Source organism: Amia ocellicauda, chromosome 18 (assembly GCF_036373705.1).
Source record: "Amia ocellicauda isolate fAmiCal2 chromosome 18, fAmiCal2.hap1, whole genome shotgun sequence".
Taxonomy (NCBI): domain Eukaryota; kingdom Metazoa; phylum Chordata; class Actinopteri; order Amiiformes; family Amiidae; genus Amia; species Amia ocellicauda.
Genome location: NC_089867.1, coordinates 22,285,552 through 22,311,325, shown reverse-complemented (window position 1 = coordinate 22,311,325; position 25,774 = coordinate 22,285,552). Strand labels below are relative to the sequence as shown.

General features: G+C 40.5%; 1 protein-coding gene across 3 annotated transcripts in view; it reads right to left on the bottom strand.

The window, feature by feature from the left end:
* LOC136713388 (rho guanine nucleotide exchange factor 10-like protein) overlaps positions 1-25,774 on the bottom strand; it is a 97,249-nt gene extending 71,475 nt beyond the window's left edge. For all 3 annotated transcript variants that reach the window (XM_066690434.1, XM_066690435.1, XM_066690436.1), the window contains exons 1-6: positions 25,516-25,774; positions 19,524-19,593; positions 11,822-12,178; positions 11,435-11,462; positions 5,776-5,882; positions 238-324 (exon numbers count right to left, since the gene is read on the bottom strand). In XM_066690434.1, coding sequence (XP_066546531.1) covers positions 238-324; positions 5,776-5,882; positions 11,435-11,462; positions 11,822-12,178; positions 19,524-19,560 — 616 coding nt within the window. In that variant the 5' untranslated portion in view covers positions 19,561-19,593; positions 25,516-25,774. The remainder of the gene's footprint in view (positions 1-237; positions 325-5,775; positions 5,883-11,434; positions 11,463-11,821; positions 12,179-19,523; positions 19,594-25,515) is intronic.

Below are 25,774 nucleotides of genomic sequence, written 5' to 3'. Positions count from 1 at the left end.
TTTCATCCAAACTGCATCAAGCAGAAGACATGGACGCACAAGAGCGAGTTAAGCGTGTAGTCTACCCCGATACTGGCAAACTCTGCTAGACACAGACACTGATGAAAGTGTGGCCTAAATTCCCAAACCTCTTATTGCACAGAGGGAGCACAGATGAAAAGATTGTTCTACTTCTCATCACTGAAAAAACAGAGACCAGATAAGCACCAGTTCCTCATCACTTGGGCAGTTGCTCACCTGGAACGGAGGCCTGGATGTTTTCACAGGGGACATCATCGTAAATCACCTCTGGGCTCTCACTCTCCGGCTCGGCGGCAGGCTGACCTGAAATAAGACGCGAAGGGGTCCGTTATTCCTGCAGGTCACGGTCTGTGAGGGAAGGAGCCCACAGATGAGATCCCTGTTTTGGTGGCTCTTCTGACTTGTGGAAACCCACATGACATATAAAAGGATGTGTACCTTCTTCATATGTCCACAGAGGTTAAATCTTGCATTAGTTTGTCACTTCAATGGCATCCCACATACTACACAGTTTACAAAATTAAAAAATACACCTGCAGGAAATGATAAGCCATTTGTGACAATAGTAGATGTTTGGAGTTATTGTGTTCTCTGGAAAGAGACAGAAGCTGAAGTGCAATCTTTTTGCTGAAATCCTTGACATGTTGTATGACTGAGTGCTGGCAGGTTTTGGAAAGTATATTCCTGCATAACATTTTAGATATCCGCCCCATGTCTTTTCTTATATTAAACATTTCAGAGCACCTCTGAATCTGAAATGTGTTAATTTATACAGAACAATGAATAACCTTAAACAAGATAGAAAGAACTGCTTTTAAACAACACATTAAAGAAAATTACATTTGGTTAGTTATCAAACGATGGATTACCAGACCACAATATTCTAAAAACAGAACTTGTTCATGATTTAAACTTTAATGTTTATCGAGTTTTCAACCCGTGTGCTACTTTTACAAGCACAGAGGTCTTTCACTTCGGGAAGGATTCAGTCTTCCGTTAAACCTCATACAAGATCCTTGCTTTAGTCGACATCATGGACAGAGAATTTGTAAAATCGGTAAAAATGTAACTATCCTTTGACAACTAACCGAATCAAGGAAATAGAAGAGAAATGCAAGTTTTCATTTAAAGGGAAGATAATCAAAAAGATGACAGTTGTTCCACAATTCAGCAAAGTTAAACACGGACAACAGAATAAAAGAAACTAGAGTGGCATGTCCAACAACAGAGGGAATGTTTTTCATTATGCACACAATAGCAGCATATCTTCCACATTAAGATATTCATCTTGTCTGTATCATTGTGCGATTCTTAAACCTTGTACATCACCAGGTCTGGAGCCAATACAATTGATTTGATGGATTCGTTTTCCTTTGTTCCTTTCTTGCAAATGAATTTAAGATGCAGTTTAATCTGCATGAATTTAAAGCACTTGTTATTTTCATATTTATAAAAGCAGGATTGATGTGTGAAAGACCTTTGGCACATTTTAAACACAATGCTTTGCTGATGTGGCCCTTGTACACAACATTGCTTTGTAAAGATCACCAATGTGTTCAGGAGAGCTGGGGACATTAGGTTGTTCAAACTGTAATTAGGACTAAAACCCAAAGACACGAAAGTTTAAAACAAAATGGAAAGCACAGTTCAAGCACAGATCTGTTGGGTCTTCACTGACTCATATACTTGACATCTCTCATATTGTAAATACTCTTCAAAGGAGTAGCAATAAGCTTGTTTCTATCCCCATCACTATATCCTACAGCATGGTCATCCACAGTGTTATCACATGTGGTGCCGAGTGTCCTTCCTGTGGCTTTTAGCAGAATCCCAGTCGGATGTGTAATTGTTTGCTCCTGTAGTCGTCTAAAGTGCTGGTCATGCTCTTTCTAATCATAATTTCTGCTGTATAATCAAAAAAACACGGGCAGGCTTGCTGATGTTTATACCCAGGAGTCACATCGCTCCTTGCATTGAGTTATCCCCCCCCTACCCCCACCACCAAAGTGAACTCTCCAAGCAACAGTTCCAGAGAAAGCAGTTTGCTGATGAAGCGTCAATTAATCTGGTATATTAATATATTGCACATGAGGAACACTTTCATATGTTGTTGCCATTCACCCAGGGAGGGCCGTGATAAATGACCAAAGCACTCTGCGCCTCCCAGTTGTTCATAAAAAAAAAAAAAACGAACCCGAATGAAGAAAAATTACAATATTCAGCCGTTTTATATGCATCGCCGATTTAAACTCTATTGCGGGTGAAGGAATCCAATTTCCATATTAAAACCTGTATGTGGAAAACTGGCAAAAATGTGTGGCTTCCAACAAAGTGATTTGTGGTTAAAAATAAGATATTAAATCCATAATTGGGATTCATCCACAAGGGATGAAGATTTATAATACTTTGAGGGGAATTAAAATAATAAATAAGATTGTGCAAGAGGAGTAAGTGTCAGTTAAGGGACTCTTTGGTTGAGAAGGGCAGCCCCTGAGACACATTGGTGATGTTTATGGGGAGGCAGGGGTGGCAGGAGGAAGGAGGCCAGCACTGGGTTGGGTTGGGCGGCAGGTTGTCCAGCAGCAGGTTGGGCTTAGCTATCGCGATGGGGGAGGGTACCTTTGTTCAGGAAGGCAGAGAGCTCTGACACCACACTGAACCACTCCTCCTGCGCTCTGACCTGAACTGGACAGACATACAGATTGGACAGTGTCAACCCCAGAGCTATGCCGTTGAAGCCAAAGTCCGTGAGATCCTTCAAATCAACGGACGGGTGAGATTCCTGAATCTGTGAATGACTAAAACCCAATTGAGTTAGTGTCTGCTAGTTTGTAACTTTTCTCTCTGTCTGTTGTCTGCTCCCTCGCGGAGGATAAAAACTGTAGAGCAGGAATTGGGTCAGCTATGAATAGGGATAATAATGAATCTAAAATGCATGTTTTAATTTAAGTGACATCACTGGGGCAAGGTCTAGCCAGGATGAAGAGATCACATTTCATAGTTTGTTATTCAAACTGCATTTCAAGGACATTTTAAATATTTCTAATTTTGTATTGTTATCCCAGATTGAATTATATGTTTTTGTTCCCTTAACTGACCCTTAATGACTTAATTGATCTATCTGCCCAAGATCAAATGATAAATTATGTATTAGTTTAAACAAAAATATGCAATGGGCTGAAGTGCAAAGACCACAGAGTTCTGTACAGAATATAAGCTGTTATTTTTTGTGTGTTAGTTTGTTTCCCCACAGAATGCTGAATGGCAAATTCAGATTAGATTAAATGTTTAAAGGCTGTGGTTCAAATGGTCTTTAAAAGCAACAGTCTTTAAAAAGTATAATGGTCGCCCTGAATAGAAATTCAGAGTTCACTGACCCCGTTGCCTTTCTGGTGAATAAAGACCTAACCAAGCAAGAAGACATGAACCAGGGCCAGTTTCTCCGTCATAGTGAGGGCAGGAGAAAAGACCTGATACTGGCCCCTCCCTGCCTTTGTCATTGTGTTTCACTGGGCTTGTTTGCTACCTGTGCAATAATGTCACCTGGATGAACACAGGCTCGTTTCATTGTATCTGCATTGTGGTCTCTCAGTGCGTGCAAATGGCCTTGACTCTTAATCTGTTTTTCACCACAGAAAAGTATCCCTTCCTGTCACTGCGCACTGGAAGACTTTTGTGATGGGAATAGACTGGTCACACGTGTCATGGACAACCCCCACATCTTACACAGGTGACCAACCGAACCTATTTTGCTGCGAGAGTTTTAGGATTTACAGAGGCAGGATGTTATTACGAAATTCAGCTGTGTTCTGGATGTGGTAAGTCTTGATCCTCTAAGGTCTTTTGAAGAAACAAAAGTAGCAATACAAATTCCTGGATGTTCTGGGGTCAATAAGCTGTGACCAGTCAGATGGGAATGCTAGCTCAAAGGTTTGCTTTTGTGAATCTGTATAATATCTAGCCAATGTAAGTCAGTGTCGTGCAAAGTCTAGATGCAGGTTTAGTCTCTGACCTGAATTACTTCTCCTGTTCTGTATTCCTGTAGAAAAAGGTAAAACTATAATAAAGCTTTGAATTACAACAAACATGAATTGCTTCTAGGATAATTTGCAATATGGCAATAGACATACCAACAAGGTGGAAGATTGAGACAAAATCATTTTTACCATTAAAAACTGCACACTCGTCCATTTAGATTGTCCTTGAGAAGGTCTTGACAAATCAAACCTTGTATACCTTCACTGCTGCTTGCAAAGCAGAATTTTCAATTATTCAATTCAATTCAATTATTATCAAATGATGGGATGATTGAGAGTAATGAAATCTTCCATACAATAAGATTAGTGGGAATGCGAAACTTGAGAAGGAGAAACCAAACAAGGAGAACAATGTTGTGTCCCCGCTACCCATGACCCTGAATTTCTGATATGAAATCTGCATTACGACAGTAAGTAATACCAATCGCCCAGAACACAACCTACACTTCCTGGTCACTGAGATAGGTCAGCGAGAACTTTAAAAGACCACCCAAGATAAAATAATTTGTTCTCACAGGTTGTGTGTGATTCCTGGACTGAAACGATAGGGTTAACACTAGTGCACCATATTCTTTAGAGAAGTGGAGGAATATTGTTAAAAAATTGTGTGCTTACACCCCAACAATATTACAGAACGTATCTATTGTACCTATACATGTCCTTTGACAGTTTGTGTTATGGTCCTTTAAGAATCTCAGTCTTACCTCTCCAGATACCAAACAAATCTTAAATGTTGAATAATGTAATTACTGATGAATTATAGATAACTATATCAGTCCCACAGAGGAAACCCTTTAGACTGGCAGCCAGTTTTTATCTTCTATTCAGCACTGGCATGAATGTGATGCCATTAGTTTCAAGGTTAATCTTTCATAATAAATCGGTTTCTCTATAGTACAGCACTTCACTAGAGGCAAATACTCTCTCTAGCTGCCCTGATAACTCCTGCATCTATGCCGCTGAAGTTTTAAATCAGCAAAAACAGTTCTGAAAAGACATATCTTCAGAAAAACCTTGCCCATCAAAACACCACTCTGGGAGATCTCGGAGACTCGTCATTGGTGAATAATTAGGCCATGCAATCTTCACATCAAATCAAAAACCCTGATTGTCTGTGACGTGAATTTGGCTACATTTGATTGTGTGATAGAGCAGGCAATCTTAAGAGCAGCTCAGAGCTGTGAGATCCAGAGCTTTACCATGTTTGGAGAGCAGATCTACACAAAATGTCTTTGCTAGCAATCCATGCTGAATGTGCGGATTACATTTTGCTTGGGCTACTTGAGAGATGTTTACAAAGTTGAAACATCTTTAGAACGACATAATGATCCAATGCTGGTTTCGGAGTCATTGACTCATTTTGTCTTACAGTGTAACTGTAGACACCGTAGATCATCCGTCTCACTGAGGTAAAGCCCTGTTCTGGTTTGATCCATCACACTGACAGGCGGATCTGTGCTAATTGAACTCCCGATTCGTAATTCAAACATGTGTCACTCGTCCACAAACCTGCTGTAGAGTGCGAGTCCTGTACCACCGGAGAGAATAGGTAGTAAGGACCCATCAAAGTCTGAAAACCTGCGGGTGCCACGGACAGGACATAAAACGTTGGATATAATGTGTGACAAACATTACAGCCATTCCAGCACCGATCAGGTTATTGTCAGGATGGGTTAGCAGCAATCCAACCATCCAGTCTTGTCAAAAAGTTATTTACCTTCATAATAGCTATTTCTCTTCCAGGTGGTCTCCACGCCATTGTTATTGGAGACCCCCACAGTCTCCGAGTGTCCCAACGAACTTGGCTCAGTGGAAGCAAAGGCTCTGAAACATCAATAAAAAAAGAGAGCGGCCGTTAGGAGATGCTGGAAATTCACAGGGAGAAGCTCGGAGGAATCTGCGCATCTTGTAGCAAGTGGCTAAATGGAGATCAAAGGAGAGAAAAGGCAAACCCAAACTAAACAATGAGAGTGGTGTGCATGCGTTCCCTTTTCTCATCCATCTGCTTTCACACCGACACATTACACAGCATCACTGTACAACGAGAAGACAAAAAACCCTTTCTGCTTTCTGTTCATCATCTTGATGGAAGTAAAACTGAATGTAAATAATTCACAAAGTGTCCCTTGCTGCTCACCACAGGAAATCTACATTGCTATTTTGCATATTCACTTGTTTCTATTACTGTATTGTACTTTTTACCACACCTTCGTTTTACAGTACATTATACTGTTGCATGTTCTGCCACAATTCTCAGGTATTCAATTTGTTTCCACTCACGGTTTTATATCTGTTGAGATCTGCTGATTAACAAGGGTGATGTGAAATGTGTTTTTACTCCCGAGCATAATCCCAGAGCTCCAGATTTGTTGGAATACATGGTAAAGCTTTAAAGGAGAGAATCTAGCATGAGATAATGTAATATTATCTAATTGGAGTAAAATCCTTGACAGTCATGCTGGTTGTAGCACTGGTTTATTTGTTATTTATATTCTGGGACTTCAGTTTCTGTACACAATTTGTAAAAAAGGAAATCAGAAATTTCCACTTCTCCTCTCACTATAACTCGCTGAACAGGAAAGATAGAAACAGCGATGTGTCCAAGGTTTCACTGGACTATAAAACTGGACTAGTCTCTGTGCCAATGGATTCTTAGGCACCAACTACAGAGATGAGTCAATGGTGGAAATGTTGAGCTTGGACTGGTGCTTATAGATATTGTTCAGCGCAACGTCCGCTTTCAGAATGACAATAATGGTGAAGCGGGTCCAGACACTGGCAAACACTTTGATTTGAAAGCCTAGACATGTTAATAGGGGAATTGAAATGAAGATGTAGTCATTTAGGAAACATCTGTACAAGTTTTATATTCACACTAATAAACTGCTAATTCAAATGAACGGAGACAATTCACTTATGCATGCGTGTAAATGTAGGTGCTCAACACCATTTGCAATTTCAACTCTAAAAACAAAATAAATAGTTTACATGGACACATAACTTTACCTGTGGCAGTCAGTGGTTCTGTGAGCTGTAACGAACATGACATATAGGATACACAAGTGTTTTACATGCAAGACACCTGTGTGTTATGCAAAGTGATAGAGACTGTTCTGTGCGTGTCACGGCAACAATGTTTGAATTGAACTGGGTGATCAAAACAATGACAACAATTTCTTAGCATCGGTTTTCTCAAGTTTCAGAAACCAGAATAGTTTCAAGTTCAAAGCCAGAACATTCTCTGTTTTTCGTTGGTTTGCTTTTTGTGGCTGGAAACAGAGATAATATTTTACCTCCTTTGACAAGCAAGTAAAAGGGATCAATCCCTTTGTTGCCCTGAGCTTGAATACAGATTTGAATACAAACTCTAGCCACCCAACCTTATTATCCGTCAGCATGGAGCAACTCTGGCTTCACTGTCCCACTGTTAGCTCAGTATGTTCTCCCTAAACCTACAAACCTTTTCAGATTAGTTAAATAGAGTCACCCATTTGAAATTAAGTTTAAAAACCTTTAAACAACTTCCACCTGTATTTCCCCCCCTTTTAATGAACGGTTACCTGCTCATCTCTTCCTCTCTGCACCAAGTAGAGGATTTCAAGTTGCATCCTGAAGAGACGATAATGGTCTTAGTCTTCAACTTTATCAGAGGTGTAGATGACCATTTTATACTACTTAAATGCAGATTAGCCAACTAGAAAAGATATATGGGACGTGTCTGTTTAAATTACGTAAAAAGGATGCACACCAGGTGAAATTATAAATGACAAATTATTGCCTAAGATCCATATTATTTCCAGCAATTTGGTTACTTAAAAATGTAAGAAGCAAACTTTCTGACAGACCCAAAATCTAGTGACCACTGATCATTAGGTAGACTTTTAATTATAATGCAATGTGTTGCTGTCACTGTAAATTAAATACACTGCATAGCTTTTTGAATTTGTTATGGGTCAGATGTCTTTGGACAAATAAACAAATAAATTCATAATACCAAAGAAAAGATTTGGACACATTGCATAGAACAAGCTTTCAGAATCCCATACAACACTGACGGTAATCTCAGACCATGCACACAGCCTCGATTAGTAAAGCTACTTGGCAAACCCCTCTCTTCCTGTCAGCTCCGGCTCTCTTTCTGCTGTTGACAGGAGCTTGCCTCCCTTCCAGAGAGGAGCGTCTCCCTCAGGTAACGCAGACGAGAGAACGGCCAGTGATTTACCTGCTTCTCCAGGTGATCCTCCTGTGCATACTGCTGGCATGGCAGAGGGGTTAATAGTCCAATATACCGGAGGGTCTGGCGACTCCAGATCAACACACTTGCAATGGGCTGTTGTTCCTAATCCTTTTAAACTGTGATTAGTCAGGGGGTGTGTGAAGTCCTGACACAGGGAAGGCGGAGCCCCACTGACTTCATGAATAGGTAATTCGGAAACCGAGGGAAGGTCAAACCATATGTAGAGTTGGATTAACCCTTGAGGTGCTGAATTCCATCCAGTGAATTGTTAATAATATGATTATTAATAATGGCTTCTGTAGTTTGAATGTAACAGGAAATTAATTGTAAGACCTCAAATTGCAGATAACCATACATGTATACTTCTGTACATTCCATATTGTACCATTTCAACTGTATCTGTACCGGGTGATGATTATAATTATTCAGAGTTTTAGCATTATGATTTTGATTATTATTATGGAGGTATTTTCATGTTTTTAATTATTAATTGTATGATTTTCATCAACACAACCTATAATTTCTGAAAAATTGAGGTTGTAAACCAATAATAAGTAGACATATATGCAGTACAGGGGTAGCAACACCACATGCTTGGGTGACACGTATGTATAGGCATGCAGAGAGCAGGGGCTGATCATGAAGTGTGGCCATGACAGGCAGCACCACAGAGCTCCTCCAGGCTCTGCATATGTCTCGGCACGTCTGGGCTCGGCAGGACGGCTCAGGGAATTACACCTCTTGCCGAAGGCCTGAGACAGAATGGAAAAACCAGACTGAGCTGTAACACCGTTTCACTGGCTGAACAGCTTCAGTCCCAACAGCTTCAATCTCAAAGTTTCCCCTTTAGCTTGTTTGCGCTTAGGCCACAGTGCCACCTGCTGGCTCGCCACTGTAAATACAATTAATGTCACCATTACGTGTACAGATATTTCAGAGCTGCGGACTTCTTAAGACCATAAGCTGACAAATGTACACACCCCAGTTAATTTATTATTTAACCAGATATTCAGGTTTTTTACTACATTGCCAATTCTACACGAACTAAGCGCTTACATCTCACACTAACTGCTGATCTGTTGATCCTATCCTCGTCAAACGGCACCGGTGATGGGACTCTAGTTTAACGATTTTTAAGAACGTGTAAACCACTACATATTCCCAGACTCTGTCAGTAAATAACAGTATTGTAGGTCTGTGGTCATGAGAGAGCGCATTAGCGTGCTATCACAAATGTGAGAAACAGGTTAGTTTATTGTCAAGCAGGATTATAACTTTCCGTTCGGGTCTACGCCGATTACATTTGTGAACTCAAAACCAGCTCAAAAAGGTTTCAGTCTGAGATTTTCTCAGTAGGCTGTGCTAATTTGAGGCAGAACCAAAATAGCTCAGCTTTGAATATCCTCCCCAAAGAGTTTCTAAAGGAAAGAACAGAAGTGGTACAGCAATTACCACACATAGTTCAGGGGCCGTGTCTTTGAGGGAGAGAGAGAAAAAAGCAAACACTCACAAGCTTCTGAATAGCAAGCCATCTCCAGTTTTGTGTACTTAATGACTTCTAGAAATGATTTCAAATCAGAAAAATCTTAGTTTCAGTAAGTTGATATAATTTACTAAATGAGATACAAAACTAGCACACTGGGAGAATCAGAATAATGCAAGTCATTTTGGTTTAATAGGAAATGCCTTTGGGGATACAGCATGGGAAAGGATACTGTGCTCTAAATAAAAATTGGCTAAATCAGCTTATCTGTGGTCTGTTGCTTTAATTGCGACATTTCTGTCTGTAAGTCTGTCAGGTGGACTTATATTGTCGATCATTTCCAACAAGAGAATTTGTTTGAAAAATCAGTGAGGATGTTCTATAATGCAGAACTTCAATTTCTGCAGCTCTGCCTCCCATCTTTCACAGCCACGGATAAATCAAATCCAAAAATACAAGTTTAAACATTTGTGGGTTGTTTTTTGCTTTTTTCAGTGAGGTACTGCAATTCTAGTGATGTCCAGAGAGAAGCATAGAAACACTATCAGTGTGGGTGCTGTTGTAGGAGGATAAAGCAGAAATAGTCACATTGTAATTGTGTTTAGGCAAATGAAGCATACATGGGAACATCAGGGGGGTTGCTTGGATTGGTGCTAGTTAACAGACTGCTGCAACAGGGGGTATTCTTTGGTTTTGGTACGAGTCGACAAGAACAGCTCTTATGCTTGGCACAAGTGTTTCAAACAGATCCCTCTCTTGTCCAAGCGCATCGTTTCTTCTCACACCCGGAATATGGATTTCTAGTGTTCTAAAGATGCATTCTGTGCCTTTTGTGAAAAGTCGGCCGCTTGTGTCTCGCGTGACATGCCGAAAGAGCGCTGACCCCTTGCCTCTCCCATGCACACATTGAAGCAGCTTCAATGTGCACAGCGATCTCAGCAGAAGTCCTGGAGGCAGATTCGAAATTCCAGGGACACAGTGAGTCTCTTCACTGCATTGCCAAATGACAGGAAAGCCCACATGATTGGCTTTGCCCTGTTTTGGCATTTACACACATTTCCCATTGCACCCAATAACAAACTGGATTGCAGCCGACAGAGCAGACTCATTTCCACCACTACAGTGCTGGAGTCATGATTCATTTAGAACACTGACCAGAAACTGCTGCTAATATGAGAAGTCCTCTTCGAAAGAACATACAGCCTAGACCTAATTTCTGCACATACAAACAATTTCAGTTCTGCTATAACTCTTTGATCCTTCTCTGTCCTACGACTTGTGGTTTCGATGTACAATTGGTGGACAAGTCTAGAACAGCCCAATCCTTACAAGATTCACCTTCAATGACTTCATTCAATGATTTGTAATTGACTTGATCAGCATCTGATCCGAGACCATCCTGTATCAGTATGCAAAGCATGAAGAATTAACATTTATGTTATGTGACTTCAAACCGAATAAACGGTTTTCCTGTAATGCAGGATTAGTTTCGTATTCTCATCTGTTAACAACAAAAATGCAAATCTGAGTGATGCACTTTCTTTTGATACCCCCATCCCCTGTGAATCTAACGGCCTTGTGCATTTCCCTGACGTCAAGCCAGACAAGGCAAATTAAATAGAAAGATATAAATAATAGTGTCATAAAACAACTTACCCTTCAGAACGCTCACTAGTAGCTAAACCTGCAGAAAAAATATGGAGAGCAACAGTAAACAAAGATCCTAATTTTAAACACACTTTTTAAAACAATATTCTTAAAACGAGCATGAACTGTTCAAAGTGGCGCTACAGAAAGGCATGTTTTGTATAAATGATGGGGAAAAAATTTAGCAAAATATTGAAATGTACTTTTTTGTTTATATGTATTATTTATGTATTTATTGGCAGACACCCTTATCCAGGTTACTTATATGTTGTATATGTCTTTTTGTTTTTTGTTTGTGTGATCAAATTTCTAAAAATTGTATCCTTTCAAGGACAATTCAGTCAGCTCAATAATTTAGTTTTGCGGTGTGTGTGTAACTGCAGTCTGAAACTCTACCTGATCTGGATGGCTGAAGAGGGGATGGCGAGGGTACAGTGGGGTCCTCCTGTCCGGCAGGGGGAGTGCCATTAGACTTGTGGTGTAAGTTCAGAGTGGAGGGCTCTGGCCCTTGTTCTCCGGGATTGGTTTTTGTGGCAATGTCTTTCCGAGGAGGTGGGATGGGTTGAAGGTCCTGGACGCTGTCTTCGTGGTCTTCTTTTTGAGCACTGTCCTGAGTTACGCCTGCACTCCCCATGTCCTCTAGTGTGTCCTCTTCGTCCGGACTGTCATCAAACTCAAATGCCTCCCCGTGCTCCTCCTCATCCTCTTCCTCCTGTTGCCTTGGCTCCTTGGGGGCGCCCGTGGACATGGACTCTAAAACAGAGGACAGGGATTGTTATTGGCCAAGCTTACAATCAATACAGTGGAATTGTTTGGCATTGAGCTGGTCTAGTAGCGCACAGGGGATCCACATCTCTCCCTCCACGGATCACTAAACAATCACAGAATGAAGGATGGTGTAATTTAGGTCTATCCTCCTTCTCGAGGCGAGTGCAGGCAAGACATGATGACACATTCCTCACTTATCCCAAATATAAGGCGGCCGGATGTCTGTAAATGGCTTTCATACCAAGGTAAGGAATCAATTACCAGCCGAACAAACTTAAAATAACTTGTTTAATTCCACCATTGAAAAGGAAACAAAGCCAGACTGACAAGTTCATAGATCTGACTTCTTATGATCTGGTTACTGTTTGACGATTACACTTTTTGGGCAAACGCATTATTAACACTCTCAAATGTGTCTTTGTTGATTCTGTATTTTTGCCGTTTGCTATTACACAATGAGTTTTTAGATCATCTGTAATTAAGATGTAATGACCCCACCCTTGGTATAACGTGAGTAAAGAGGTCGGCATTGTATAGCTGGAACCCTATTGTATATAACCATCATTTTTAGAACTATGATTTAAGAGATTTATCGATGCAAACCACAGATGTGAAGCAGGTAGAGAGCAGGAATCAAAAAAAGATGGCAGCCGATCGTCACAAATCACAATAAACTAGATGGGTAATCACTGAACATCTGATTTCCTGTCCTGCAATAGATCATAAAGCTCTTTCCCAGGCATAGACTAAAGGCTGTTAAGCAGTTAAATGGAGCGCTCGTTTAAAAAATTATACATGTACTCAAATTGCATCCATAAAGCATTAACAGCCTAACTTGATTCAGGTGTCTGAACACTGGTAAGCATCGCCATTTATGCCATTAAATAATTAGTGTGGAGTCCGTGAATGTCATTCATGCTGGTTAACTCAATTTAATCGTGGGTCCCTGCTGTAAGTCATACTCAATTTAAAACGCATTGACAGCACAAACATTTCGTCAGGATCAAATCAGGGGGGTTATTGCTCTTTTATTATCACGTTTACTCTATAAAACATACTGCTAATTTGCTTTACATTTAAGTGAAATATCGATTTATTTAAATCAATTCAGTAAATACACTATAATCACAATTATAAAACATATACATGTTTGCCAGCATCTGTAATAATAATATAAACAAATTCTGTTTGAGAATTAGTTTAAGAACATAAAAATGTTTCAGTACATCGTTTATTAAAATCACACTGGTTTTAAGTGTAAAAATACTAAAAAGGGAAATGAAAAAGTCGAATATCTATCATTAAACCACTCAGAATGGTAAAAAATGTAAATGGACAGAAACAAAGAACCTGCCACACACAAGAACAACTATTTAAATCTTTTGTTTTTTTTAAAGCTGCATGAAACAGTGTTCCTCGGTTGCTGGGGATGAATCATGTATGACATCATCACCACAGTCTTCAGTCCTAAGTTGTAAAACTCTAAAAATAAATATGATCAAACAGTCTTGGAGAACAATCCTTTAGTGTCCAATGCATGGTGAGGCCCTTCAGTGTACCAAGTCAATATCAGCAAGAGAGAGGGGGTACACATCCCATTACTCAATGGCTATGGACTCAAGCCAAGAGCGGTACACCCTGCCCCTCTGCCGGGCCCCTCAGCACAGCCCCAGGCGGGGGGCCGAGGGGATGTCGTGAATTGGGTTTTACAGTCCGCTCACATACCCCCTCAGCACCATGGAGAGGTGTGCCTCACTTCTGCCTTCCAACTTAAACATGTTCATCCTGGTGCGTTTGTGCCTTCACACTTTTATCTGCACTGCCAAAGTGCTTTTGGGGGAAGCAACTAGACTAGTATGTGTATTTCTGCATTTTATTGGATTTATTTTTACTTATTTTATGATGGTGTGCCACTTTAAATAAAGAGTAACATCTGTTCGTGGACAAAATTCCTTCCAAGAATTCCTCTACTCAAGGACGAAAATGTATTACACTTTTGTTTGTTTGGTTGTGGTGTCATTTTGTTTTTGTGGATGCTATTGTGAATAAGCAGTACTGTAATTGAGGAAGAAATATTAAGACCAGCTATCCGTAGGCTTAAATCAAGACGACAGAGAAATAAAATAGTATAATATAAATAAATGTGTCTCAGTAAGCATCAGCACAAGGAAGCATCTCTATTGCAGTACAAGTATTAGGTACATAATATAGAGATGATAAACATTAAAGCAAAGTCTTTTTTATATAATAAATCAGAAAACAGTTATCTTGATAAACATCTCTGATCCACATACGCAGAAATATTTTTTTTCCCCAGAGAACAGTGACAAATCTAGGTCAGTTCAACATCACTTGCACACTCCAGCCATTTTCTGTCCTCTAAGTATGGAAACAAAGGCCTGGGACAAGAGATGTTTGATGTAAAAAAGGCTGTGTGCATATTTTCATAGACATACACCGAACCAACCAAATTAGCCGATACATTTGGGAACTTGATCTCTTCTGCTGTGCAGGATTAACAGACTCTCTCCTTTATGAATATGTTGCTTATGACTTCATGTATATGTGCAACAAATTGGTTTTAAACAAATCTCTACAGACGCAGTTTAGGTTTATCATTATTACAAAAGCCAAAAAAAAAAAAAAGTTAAGGAATTAAAACAGTTAATTTAGGATTGACTTTAAGATGATTCATGGTCTAGTTATTAGGGAGTCTGTGTTAGTGTTTCTGAGCTGACGGTTTGAAAACTGTAATCTGGTTTATATTGTGACTCTGTGCGGCTCGTGGGGACGGTTCTGATGTTTAGCATAAGGAGCTCCTCTGACACACACTGCAATTAAACTGGATTTTTCTTAGATTTATCACCACCTCCTTTACGCAGCTAGTTCACATTTAGCAAGATGTTCCAGGGAAGGATTGTGTGGGAGTCCCCCTGTAGTGCATCTCAAAGGAAAACTTCTCCTCTGCAAGTGGTTAGGAAAGATTCTGATTCCCAGAAAACATTAAACACAGGGGCGAAGACATTTCTGATCACAACACATCTACAGGAAGATTGTGTTAATCTAAAACAAAGTTCTGACTAAATTAATCTGAATGCAGTCTGAAAAAAAATGAAGATTGGTTGTCTCGTCTTCCCACAAACTTCTTATACAGCTCTGGAAATAACTAAGAGACCACTTAACATTGATTTCTGAACTTGGAGTGGTCTCAATTTTTTCCAGAGCTGTATATTCATGTGGCCTAATTAAACCATGCTTCTGCTCGACATAAAACATTCATATACAGTAGAAATGGACTGTACTAAAGACGTGGGACGGGAGGCAACAGGAGAGCTGTTAAACCCAAAGCATTTCGGTTTTGATAGACCTCTGAAAACTGCCTATCCCTTTAAGAATAGGCCGCTTATCGCTACACATATATGTGTAATACATAGGTTTTAAACGCCGGTCTACTTTCCACTCGGAAACTGGGAGTGTTTGGTGCAACACCCTGTAATCATTCTCCAGGGTGTGCTGAACTGGGCTGGGTTACAGTGAGGTCAGGAGATCTGTGGCCCCACCACACCGGCCCAGGTCTGGCTTGAGCTGCAGCCACGGAAAGCTCAAAAGGTCAGTCTCAGAGGGGGACTTAGTCTGATCAGAGCATGGGACTGCAAATGACTTGGGTGTGTCACGTTTACTCACTTTCTTGTTGGCCTAGCAAGGCTGCACAATTCGTACAGAATGAATCACGGTGTGTGTATCCATACATCTACAAAAAGAGAGAGACAGAGAGAGGCATGTAGGCAAAGACTGCTGGCCCACATTCACTTCTAATAAAGAAACTCAGACAAAATTCACAAATAAATTAATTTTAAGGGCGCGATATTAGACTATAAACCACTTTTATAGTCCTTTCAATTAATTTTCAATACATTTTTCTGTAATTCTTCGAAAATGGACTATTACGGTTTTCTACGCGATCATCATCACTGCGCCAATTCTTTTTGATGTCCAAAAATAATATTTTCAAAGAGTAGGAACCATTCCCACCAGAGTCTTAAAATACATGCATGGTAGGACGGGCACTTCATCCAGCAACTCTAAATCACTCTCTTACAAGTGGGTCTATTAGTCTCTTCCTCTGCTAGTGTCAAACATATAATAAGTACATTCCCAACATCTGCATCAGCTCAGTGTTCATTAGTGAATGTATAAGAAGTTCAAAATGAACTAAAAGCAGAATTAAAAGACAAATCATGGAAATCTGTCAAATAAATGATGTAGATATAGAATGGAAGCATACTTTAATTCATGACCATTCTTTTTTTATCATGGAAAACCCCATTATAGACATGCCAGGCAGTTAAGTAGGAGTGGGGGAGATGTAGAGGAGCAAGGTTGCTTATTTTTCCACCGTGGAAGAAACTTGGATCTCGTCCAGGTTCAAACTTAGAAAGAAGAGTTGAAACAAAGATGAAATGGGATTCTTAGCATTCTTCTAAAATGGCAAGTGTCAGTGAAGTGGTGAAGTTATTTCAGATTTTTTTCCTAGCTTTGCTGGCCTCAAAAACCTTGGAGATGTCAAATCCAGCATCATTAATGATTAAGTGTACTGTACTAGCCAAGGGTAGAGAGAGGAGACAGCTGCATGGAAAGATTACAGCAGAAAAACAGTAGGCTTAAGGATGCAGTAGGTTTAGATGCTTTAGTACGATTCTAGGTACATAACTAAGAAGAACATAGCAGGTTCGCCCTCATGACAACTCTGAAAACAAAACCCAATACAGTTAAAATCCGTAGAGAGTCTCACATATACAGTGAAGCATTTCCTATATGATAAGATATTTTTTTTCATTCTGGCAATTTCTGCAGTGCCCTAGTCTTGTGTGTATAAAGTTGTGTGGAGTTCACCCACATATATTCATTTTAATGATTTAAATGTGTAATCAGAGTGAAAGCCAGACTGAAACTCTTCCAGGAACCTATTGCTATATATAGTAACCATGAATAAAGCAAATTTGTTTTTACCCCGTTTTATAAGGTTGGAGCTCACCGATTGTATGCAATTTCACCCAGTTTAACAGAGTGTATATTATATTTTACCCAAGTCACACAAGGCCAGTTATACAAAGCAAGAGCCCCCTTGAACGACAGTATGACAGGCCAGAGAAGCATCTTCACTTCCGTACTGTAGCCTTTCATTTGTGAACTAAGCTAAAACATGCATGACATTTCCAGAGTGAACCTTATTACAGCTGGGCTGCTATGGATGTTTCTCAACCCCAGAGCAAGGGCACTGGAGATCAATGTCCTATTTTAAATTCTGCCGAGTGTGCCAACTTGTCAGAACCTGATGTCATCCAGGCTGGCACACACCTACAGACGATTGGTGGACATGTGTCAAGAGCATATGGTCTAATAGCGGGGTCTCCACATAGCATATGGTCAGCTGGCTGGAGTAGTGTTTCTCGTCCTGTTTCTGTCTTCTTTCTTTAGAAAGTCTTTCACTTTTGACACACTAGGTGAGGAGGGACCTTTTTACTTCAAATTAATTTCCCCACATATATTCTAGGCGCACGTGTTCGACCATAACTCTGGGCATTCGGATCATAAAGGGTCAGTAGTCCGAGTATTCAATTAAACACCTAATCCATACCGGCCTTTAAACAAGCAGGATATTAGAAACCAGTGACTTGATTAAAATATCTGGATATGACAAGCCAGGCAAAAGCACTGTATTATTCAGACATCTTTTATGCAAACTATGATAATTTACTTCATACAAATACAGTTAATACAAATCATTAAAGATTTGCAGAGGAGACAACTATACCAGCTGACAATTAAACGGAAACTATTCAGTACAATGATACCAGTGGCTTCCCCGTCCTTGTTCTCAATCAGTAGTGAAGTGGGTCTTTACTCCCTCAAGCTGCCTCCTGCACTCTTGTTCAGTACATGCATAAGGAAGCGGTCATTACAGTTATGTTATTGGGTGAACGCATCCTGCTTTGCATACAGTAATGAACTGCCAGGCTGCTGAGTAATACACCCCTGTATTGCTTGGCTGAGAGAAAGCTTTTGCTCTTTAATTGCATGCAAACTATGAATCCCACCTTAAAACTGGCTGATCCACCTTCCTTTCCCTGTCCCCTAGTTACTGTCATTAATGTAAAAGGTACCAAGAATGATTCTACAGTGAAGATCTAAATACAGGGTCCATAACTTTCACAGAGGGTTGGATCTTATTTCAAAGAGGACATCCGGTGTACTGATGGATGTATAGTTGCAAAATTGCAATAAATCGGGATCCTACACAACCATGCTTGGTTAAGAAGGCCATGAACCTCTACTGCCAAAATGGTCTGGTTTTCCCATAGTTCTTGATATAAATACCAGCCCTCTGCCAGATCAACAGCATGGGTAGCATGAATATTAAAACCCAAAGCACTCAGTACAGATCCATGTGTGTCAGTTGCAATTTGGGTTTGAGTTAACCAGTTAACTCAGCAATGCCCAGGGTTAGTCTCAGTACCTCCCCGTCACTCTCAGTTATGTCAGTTACAGGTTGCTGCTTAAGGCCTCCCACACACACCCACACGTGTCCTCACACTCGCACTACTTGGAACAAAACTCTTTATTTTTCTGTCTCTGCACATCTGTTTCACATTTGAAGTATTGCAAAATCATTTCCTTCTCCAGAAAAAGCCCAGCCTGTGATTGGCTGCTTCAGACCCCCATGGGGAATGACAGCATCCATGTGGAACACAGTTAGAGGGTTTTTGCAGAAAAAGGGGCTGAACATAGGAAACTTACAGAGTGGATCAAAAGTACAGAGGGACGGACAGAAATTACTGGAATATCCTGGATGTGTATTGCATGTATCACAGCCAATCTTTCTATAAATCTTCATACAGACTGCTATGATCTTAAACTGCTGCAACTCGGTCTTTTGGGTTCTCAATCTTTGCTCAAATCTCCCTCTTCAAAGGGTCTGTTTACTTAGTTTTCTTCAGGAACTTTGCACCACGATACATTTAATTGAATAGAAGGTCGTGATCCTTACTTTCCCTCTTGAACCACTGCTCGACTATTACTCTAAATGAAAATAGTCACATGGATAATTTGCCCCAGTGGAAAACATCTCCTAATTCTTATATCTGAACTAGTTTCCATTTTAACTGGCCTTAAACTCAATAATTTGCTTGTTAAATTGTTAAATAACCAAGAAAATCATCACAAAACATCACATTACATGCTTTAACTGTAGAATATGCTGTATATAGACAGATGCAAAAATGCCTTGTGCAATGAACCCTTGTGATACAGAAAATAAGCCACTACTCACCTGTGGCAGAGGGGGTGGGGGGGGCTGGCGATGCCATGAGTCCGGTCTGCTGTCACATCAGTGTCTTCCTCTGAAAGTACAAGTCACAATTCATTTAGAAAGATAATATGACTCTCTGGGACTGTCCCTACATGTATAGCAAAACCAAAACATCTCACTAAAATACTCAAGACTGTCAAGGAATTCTGTCACCTCTGTACAACAGATCAGTCCACATGTGAAAATGGCTGGTGACTAATAGGTTAAAGCCCACAAGAGGAAAAATAAAGCATAAAAGCACAATAGCCTCTAATCGAGGAGCTGTAATCAGCAGAAACTATGAGGCATTCCCTTCTTCAAAGAATAGTTCTTATTCATCCCCCAGTAACCCATTTCTGTATGCAACTTACACTACACTCTCTCTCCAGCGGTTCCCTCTGTTAATATAGAACAACTTCACAGAGGGAGCCAAGGTCCCAGTCTCTAAAAAACAAATACATTTTCTAAAAACTGACCCATGCAGCAAGGGAATAAACAATGAACGTTCTGTGGAGCTAACCTTGGTTCAGACCCAAAAAACATTGTTACTGCGCTTTCACGTCGCATAGCCAAGTTATTCATTAAATCACAGTTGTCGCTGCTTATTGGCATGTGCACCGAGGTACAATCCAGAGTCTTAAATAAAATTAAATTAGATAAATAAAGCAGTATTTCTTGATCATTATTCACCGCCAGAAGGCCGGGTAGTTGATTTGGCAGCTGGCATCTGAATAAATATATTAAAAGAGGCACATAAACAAAAACAAACAAACAAACAAGTGGCATAATAAACAGGAATACAGCATACTTACATGTTGGCTTCCTACAGTATCTAGCTACTTTAAAAAATCTTCTCCACCCCAATATTTTGTGATTTAAACTCAATCCTCACTGCTTGAAATAGTCTTAAAACTATATTGCATAAAGAGCTCACAAGTCAATGTCTTAGTGTCTGTGGTTGTCTTTTGAGTGTCACCTTTTCATGCATTTTCAGAATTAATCCTCCCAGTTAATTCTGTATACATCTGGAAATCATCAGCCATTGTGTTGATTGGTTTCACAGTATTATTCAAGCAAGCTAGAATACCTTTGTTTCCCTATAGAAAGTGTCTGTAAACACCGCCTCTCTGTGCCTCATAATATTGTAATCTGTTTTTAAGGAGTGTTTAGTAATGAAAAGCTTAATACAATTTAGTCATTATCTCTATCTTCATTGTGAAAAGGAAGGTGTCTCAGTCAGAGGTGAGAACTGAAAACATACAGCCCTCATTATCGGTGTCTGAATCATTCTTTCTAGTCTCTTGGGAATCAGCCAGCAGAAGATCAATAGGACAGTCGTCCGCCATTTTGAACAAATAGATATTTTGTAGCTTCTATTGTCTGCCCATGCTGCATTTTTATGATGGATCCCAGGGATGGAGCAATATTGGTGTGATTCACCGGGGTGCTCTCAGTCTCGCTGAACAAACCTGCCCTTAGGTGAAACATGAGATTTAATGCATTTACGTCATCTGGGAAGGTTATCGCAGAATAAACAGAAAACTCCAGCAACGAGTAAGTCGTTTTTAGACTGTGCTTCCTCATTAACAGTTCTGATTGCTCCGTTGCAAACTTCCCATTTGTTTTACTGTATGACCTTGTATTTAGCTTCAGAAATAAAATGATCAGTTTTGAACAGAAGTCCTTTGATTGTCTTTAATTCTGTCCTCCATACCTTCAGAGAGGAAAGAGCAACACAACATACTGACAGGGCTGTACAATCCTGAACTGACCGGTCGTTACTACCACACCAGCTGTCTATTAGGTGCTTTATATTATATTCATGATCATGGATTTTGGACTGAGATACAGCGCATTCAGACATCGCTTATAGCATTAAATACCAAAGCATTCCTTGGATAGTTTTAGTCTTTGTCATCTCAGGTGGGATTCAAGATCAATATGAACTCCACAAAGCACTGACTGTAACAAGAAAATATATGTTTTAACTAAATCCTCAGCCAACGCTCTGATTTTGCAGTTTCGCATCCTCGTCAGAGTCAGACAGCACTGGAAAAGTAACAGTGCCTGGTTCAGTCTTCCTGCCAGTGGCTGTGAAATGTGAAATTCCTCGACTGCGTGCTGCAGATCCAGGCAGGCTCACGGGGCGTTTAGCAGACCCACCCCCGGGCCGGCGAGGTGGCAGCGCCGGAGGAAACAGAAGAAAATAAGTGGAGGATTGTCACGGTGGCTCAGAACCCTTGTATGGGTGTAACAACACATCCTACATGGATGAATCACAATTATTCTCGATTATGTGGCAACTAAGAGAGCAACAGTGTATAGTTTAAAAAACAAGCCTAGCAATTCTGCATATTATACCACATACTCTTGGCAGTACAGTACAGCACCTTCTGTCACATTTGTCTACTACATTTGGTGCTCAGATTGTTCTCCTCATAGCTACTAAAGAAGGAAAGGTCAGACACTGCTGCTGAGGCTACGTGGGGGAGTCTGAAACTGCCAGGCCACAATAATTTAATTTAATATCTTGATTTCTGAAGGAACTGTTCTTCTTCTTCTGCCGACCAAAACGGCTACTGAAAAATCAGTGTTTCTTCTGCATCGGTTTCAGATCTTTTCACCCTTGTATGAATGTGCATTATATGTATCAATACCGTGGTAGGGTTAACAGAGATCTCTAACCCCAGCTCTTGCTCTAAGCCCACAGGTCAAACTGCATGAATTATTCAATGCCCTTCTGTTGGTGACAAGGAGCCAGTACACGTCAATGCACAATAGCAGAAAGCAGCTGGAGAAATGTACAGCAGAAACAGCGCAAGAATTGTTGGGAACAGAATAACCCTGTCTGAGTCAGACTCCTATAAGGGCCTGCTGTGTCAGGGGCATGATTGTGTGTTTGTACTGCACACATCACAGTGTTGATGGATGTAGTCCTTGTTTAAGCCCATCTCAGCCCTCTGTAATGTCCTGAACATATTTCCCGTTAAAACTGACGCTCATAAAGTCCAGTTTTAAAGTTCACTTTTGTGAAATCAAGTTCCAACCTGAAAGTGCATTCCAGAATCTGCCCTTTGACGCTAAAATTACATTGTCAATCTCAGTGTGCACCTGTGTCACATCAGAAACATGGTTATCGTTTTTTTTTTTTTTTTGTTGGCCACCTGGAAATATCAAGGAAGGTAGGAAGGTGGTATTTCCAAGTCTTGATTGCTTTCACCGTTCTCAAAATATATTTCACAGCACCATCCTTGTGAGAAACCTTCTCTTCACCTACAGTCTGCGTCTTACTTGTGATTCAATGAGGTACACAGATTTAAAAGAGAGTCAGCCCAGAACTTCACTCAAATCAGAAACCAGAACAGGTGACCCATCAAGGGACAAAGCCCTAAGCATGTCAACTACATTTAGGAGCGAGAACAGGAAGCTCTCCTTTACACAAACCCAGGTGTGGCCATACGGAAGCATATTGGCGCCACCGAGCAAAAACAAACAAGAAACAAAAAAGTTCATTTTTACAAGATACACATCTCATAAAAAAACAGAAGACTTTACATCTGTTTTTACCAGATAAGCATCTCATAAAAAGGGAAGCCTTAGCACTGGGTCATCTGAATGGGAGAACATGCCTGGATAATGGAAAACGACCTGGATAGCACACTTGACAAAATCAGGTCCTGTCAGTTAGGTCCGAGTCATCACGACGTTTAGGAGTGTTTAGCACATTTGGATTATTGTAAGCACTCGATACTCAAACGGTAGTGTGTTGCTCAGCTTGTCAAACACTTAAGTGCAGCAAAAAGTATTCTTGTAAAGGCTTCCTTTTATGCAATAGTTCTCGTAAAAACGGATGTATAGGCTTTTGTTTTTATCAGATACATATTTTGTATAAACAAACCAGTTTTTTAACTCTGTGGAACCAATATACTTCCATATTGCCATAACTGACCAGCTATACTGTGGATGCCTTGTCACAATATTCAAGCATCCTGAGACATTGGCCTCTACTCACAGTTTATGGTCACTTTTCTAATGTTATTATGTTCTAAAATAAACACTCACACGCTGCAATACTATATTACACATATACTATAAACACACTAAGGCTTTGACACTATACAACCCCCCACTTAACCCTACGTTTTATGTACACCATCATAATGCATCTTCCTAACCCTCTCCTGTATCTATTGTTTCTATGCACAACAATAAACTGACAAACTGACAGCGTTCTGTTCTGACTGAATACAAATACCAGTGCCATGCATCATCAATGACCTTCTCATGTAGAGGAGTCCATTCACATCATTCACATTTTCCTCAACCTCTAGAATGTGAGGCGAATAATTTCTGATCTGCAGGAATATCCATCATGATAACAAACACAGAGGTATGGTGAAAGCATGGTGAAGGTCTCTCGACTGTGGCTAACGCGTGGTAGATTGCTGTATTATGAAAGAAAGAAAAACTATTGAAAAACTGTGGGTTAATACATTTGAAGCAAAATTGTCCTTATCCATAAATCCATAAACCTCCAAGAGACATTTCACTTCACATTGCTCAGCAAGAAAAACAGCTGAATTGGCCTGAATTATTTTACAGCGTAAGGAGTTGCTTCCTCAGTTTTCCCCAGGTATCTATAATTATAATTATTATTATTGCTATGTAACCCAAAATGAAACCTGCCTAAATCATGGGACTCTCACATGTCAGTCATGAAGGATATGCTATAGTCATTTCATAACACTCAAGCATTTACAGATACAAAGCATTAACAATATTAACAGCATTATGTTGAGTATCTCATGACTGTATAGGTTTAGCACACATTTTCTCGGAGTGTGGAATATAAAAACATAAACCCGCAGCACCACTTCCTCCCAATCCCTCTGAATTAACTTTCCCTCCCAGTATCATTCGATGTCAGAGTTCACGGGACAAGTGTTCACGCTCCTGCCCTTTGACTGACTTCTCACGCGATACGAGCCGAGAACCCACCCGGGGAGAACAGAAGACGTTTGAATGGGCCTTCAAGAACGCAGCCCAACTTCACAGGGAGCGTCTGCAATGTGGAGGAGAGGACGGATGTTTTCTTTATTAAGAAAGAAACATGACAGTCTTATAGGGGATTTGTCGGATTTTGCTCACGTATAATTATTTGGCGGGGCCTTGGATTATTTAAAGTGAAAAAACAGATTTGCAGGTGATTTGTTTATTTTTCTATAAACATTGGATTACATTATTATTTTAAGAGTATCTTCCCTTTCACATCACATGGAGCATCCAAACATCACAGAAAACTAGTGAATAAATGCAATTCATTGACAGAACCCTCAGCCCAATACCATCCACTGTGTAATGGTAGTGTGGACTTAGTTTGCTGCTGGACAATAACTTCAGCTGAACACTTTCATGCTTCTCAACTGAATCCAAGCAAACATATCACTGCGCTGTTGTGGAGGCCAGCTGTGGCACTTGTTGTATTCTCTTATAATCTCAACTTCATAAAAACACCCAAAAAAACACCACCCCACATGACGTTTGGCAAAGCTCCCCATCTAAAAAAGGCCCAGGCTTCGTTCGTTGAGAACAATGCATCACTCAAGCACTACTTTGCTACACAGAATTCCCACTGTCCTCCTACAAGATGCACTAGAAAAGCTGCACACAGAGTGGGGGAGGGTTTAGTCTTTAAGCCGGCCAACTGCACAGTGTCCCCAACTGACATTAAAATTCTGGAGGTCATCACCAGCGAATTAATCTTAGAATCAGTATTGAATCCAGTAGCTAGCTAGCAGGCTGCGGTGGCCACTTGCCTCCATCTCTGCTCCGGAGCCCTTTGCATAGTCTCCACAATGACTGAACACAAAACAAATCAGGACAATCTCCTCACCCTCTCTCCCCCCTGGCCAGCTCTCCAGCCTTTGTTGCAGTGTGGCGATGCACAGAGACACAGAGCGCAGTGGACACTCACCTCCCCAATGGGATTGCAGCACCTCCTTAAGAGTTTAATCTCAGGAATCTCCCATGCAATCCACAGTGTTAAACTGACAGGCTGCTCCAGTCTGACTCCATCCCTCTGCAGCCGGGCCCCTGCAGAACCCACATTCACTCTGCCATTCCCCCTCTTCCTAGCCGAGGTAGAGGGAGCGGAGAATAATCTTGGTTGTTTACTTTCCCACAAGAAGCAAGTACTTATCCTCCACTCACAGGCTGCCACTGCTGTTTCTAGG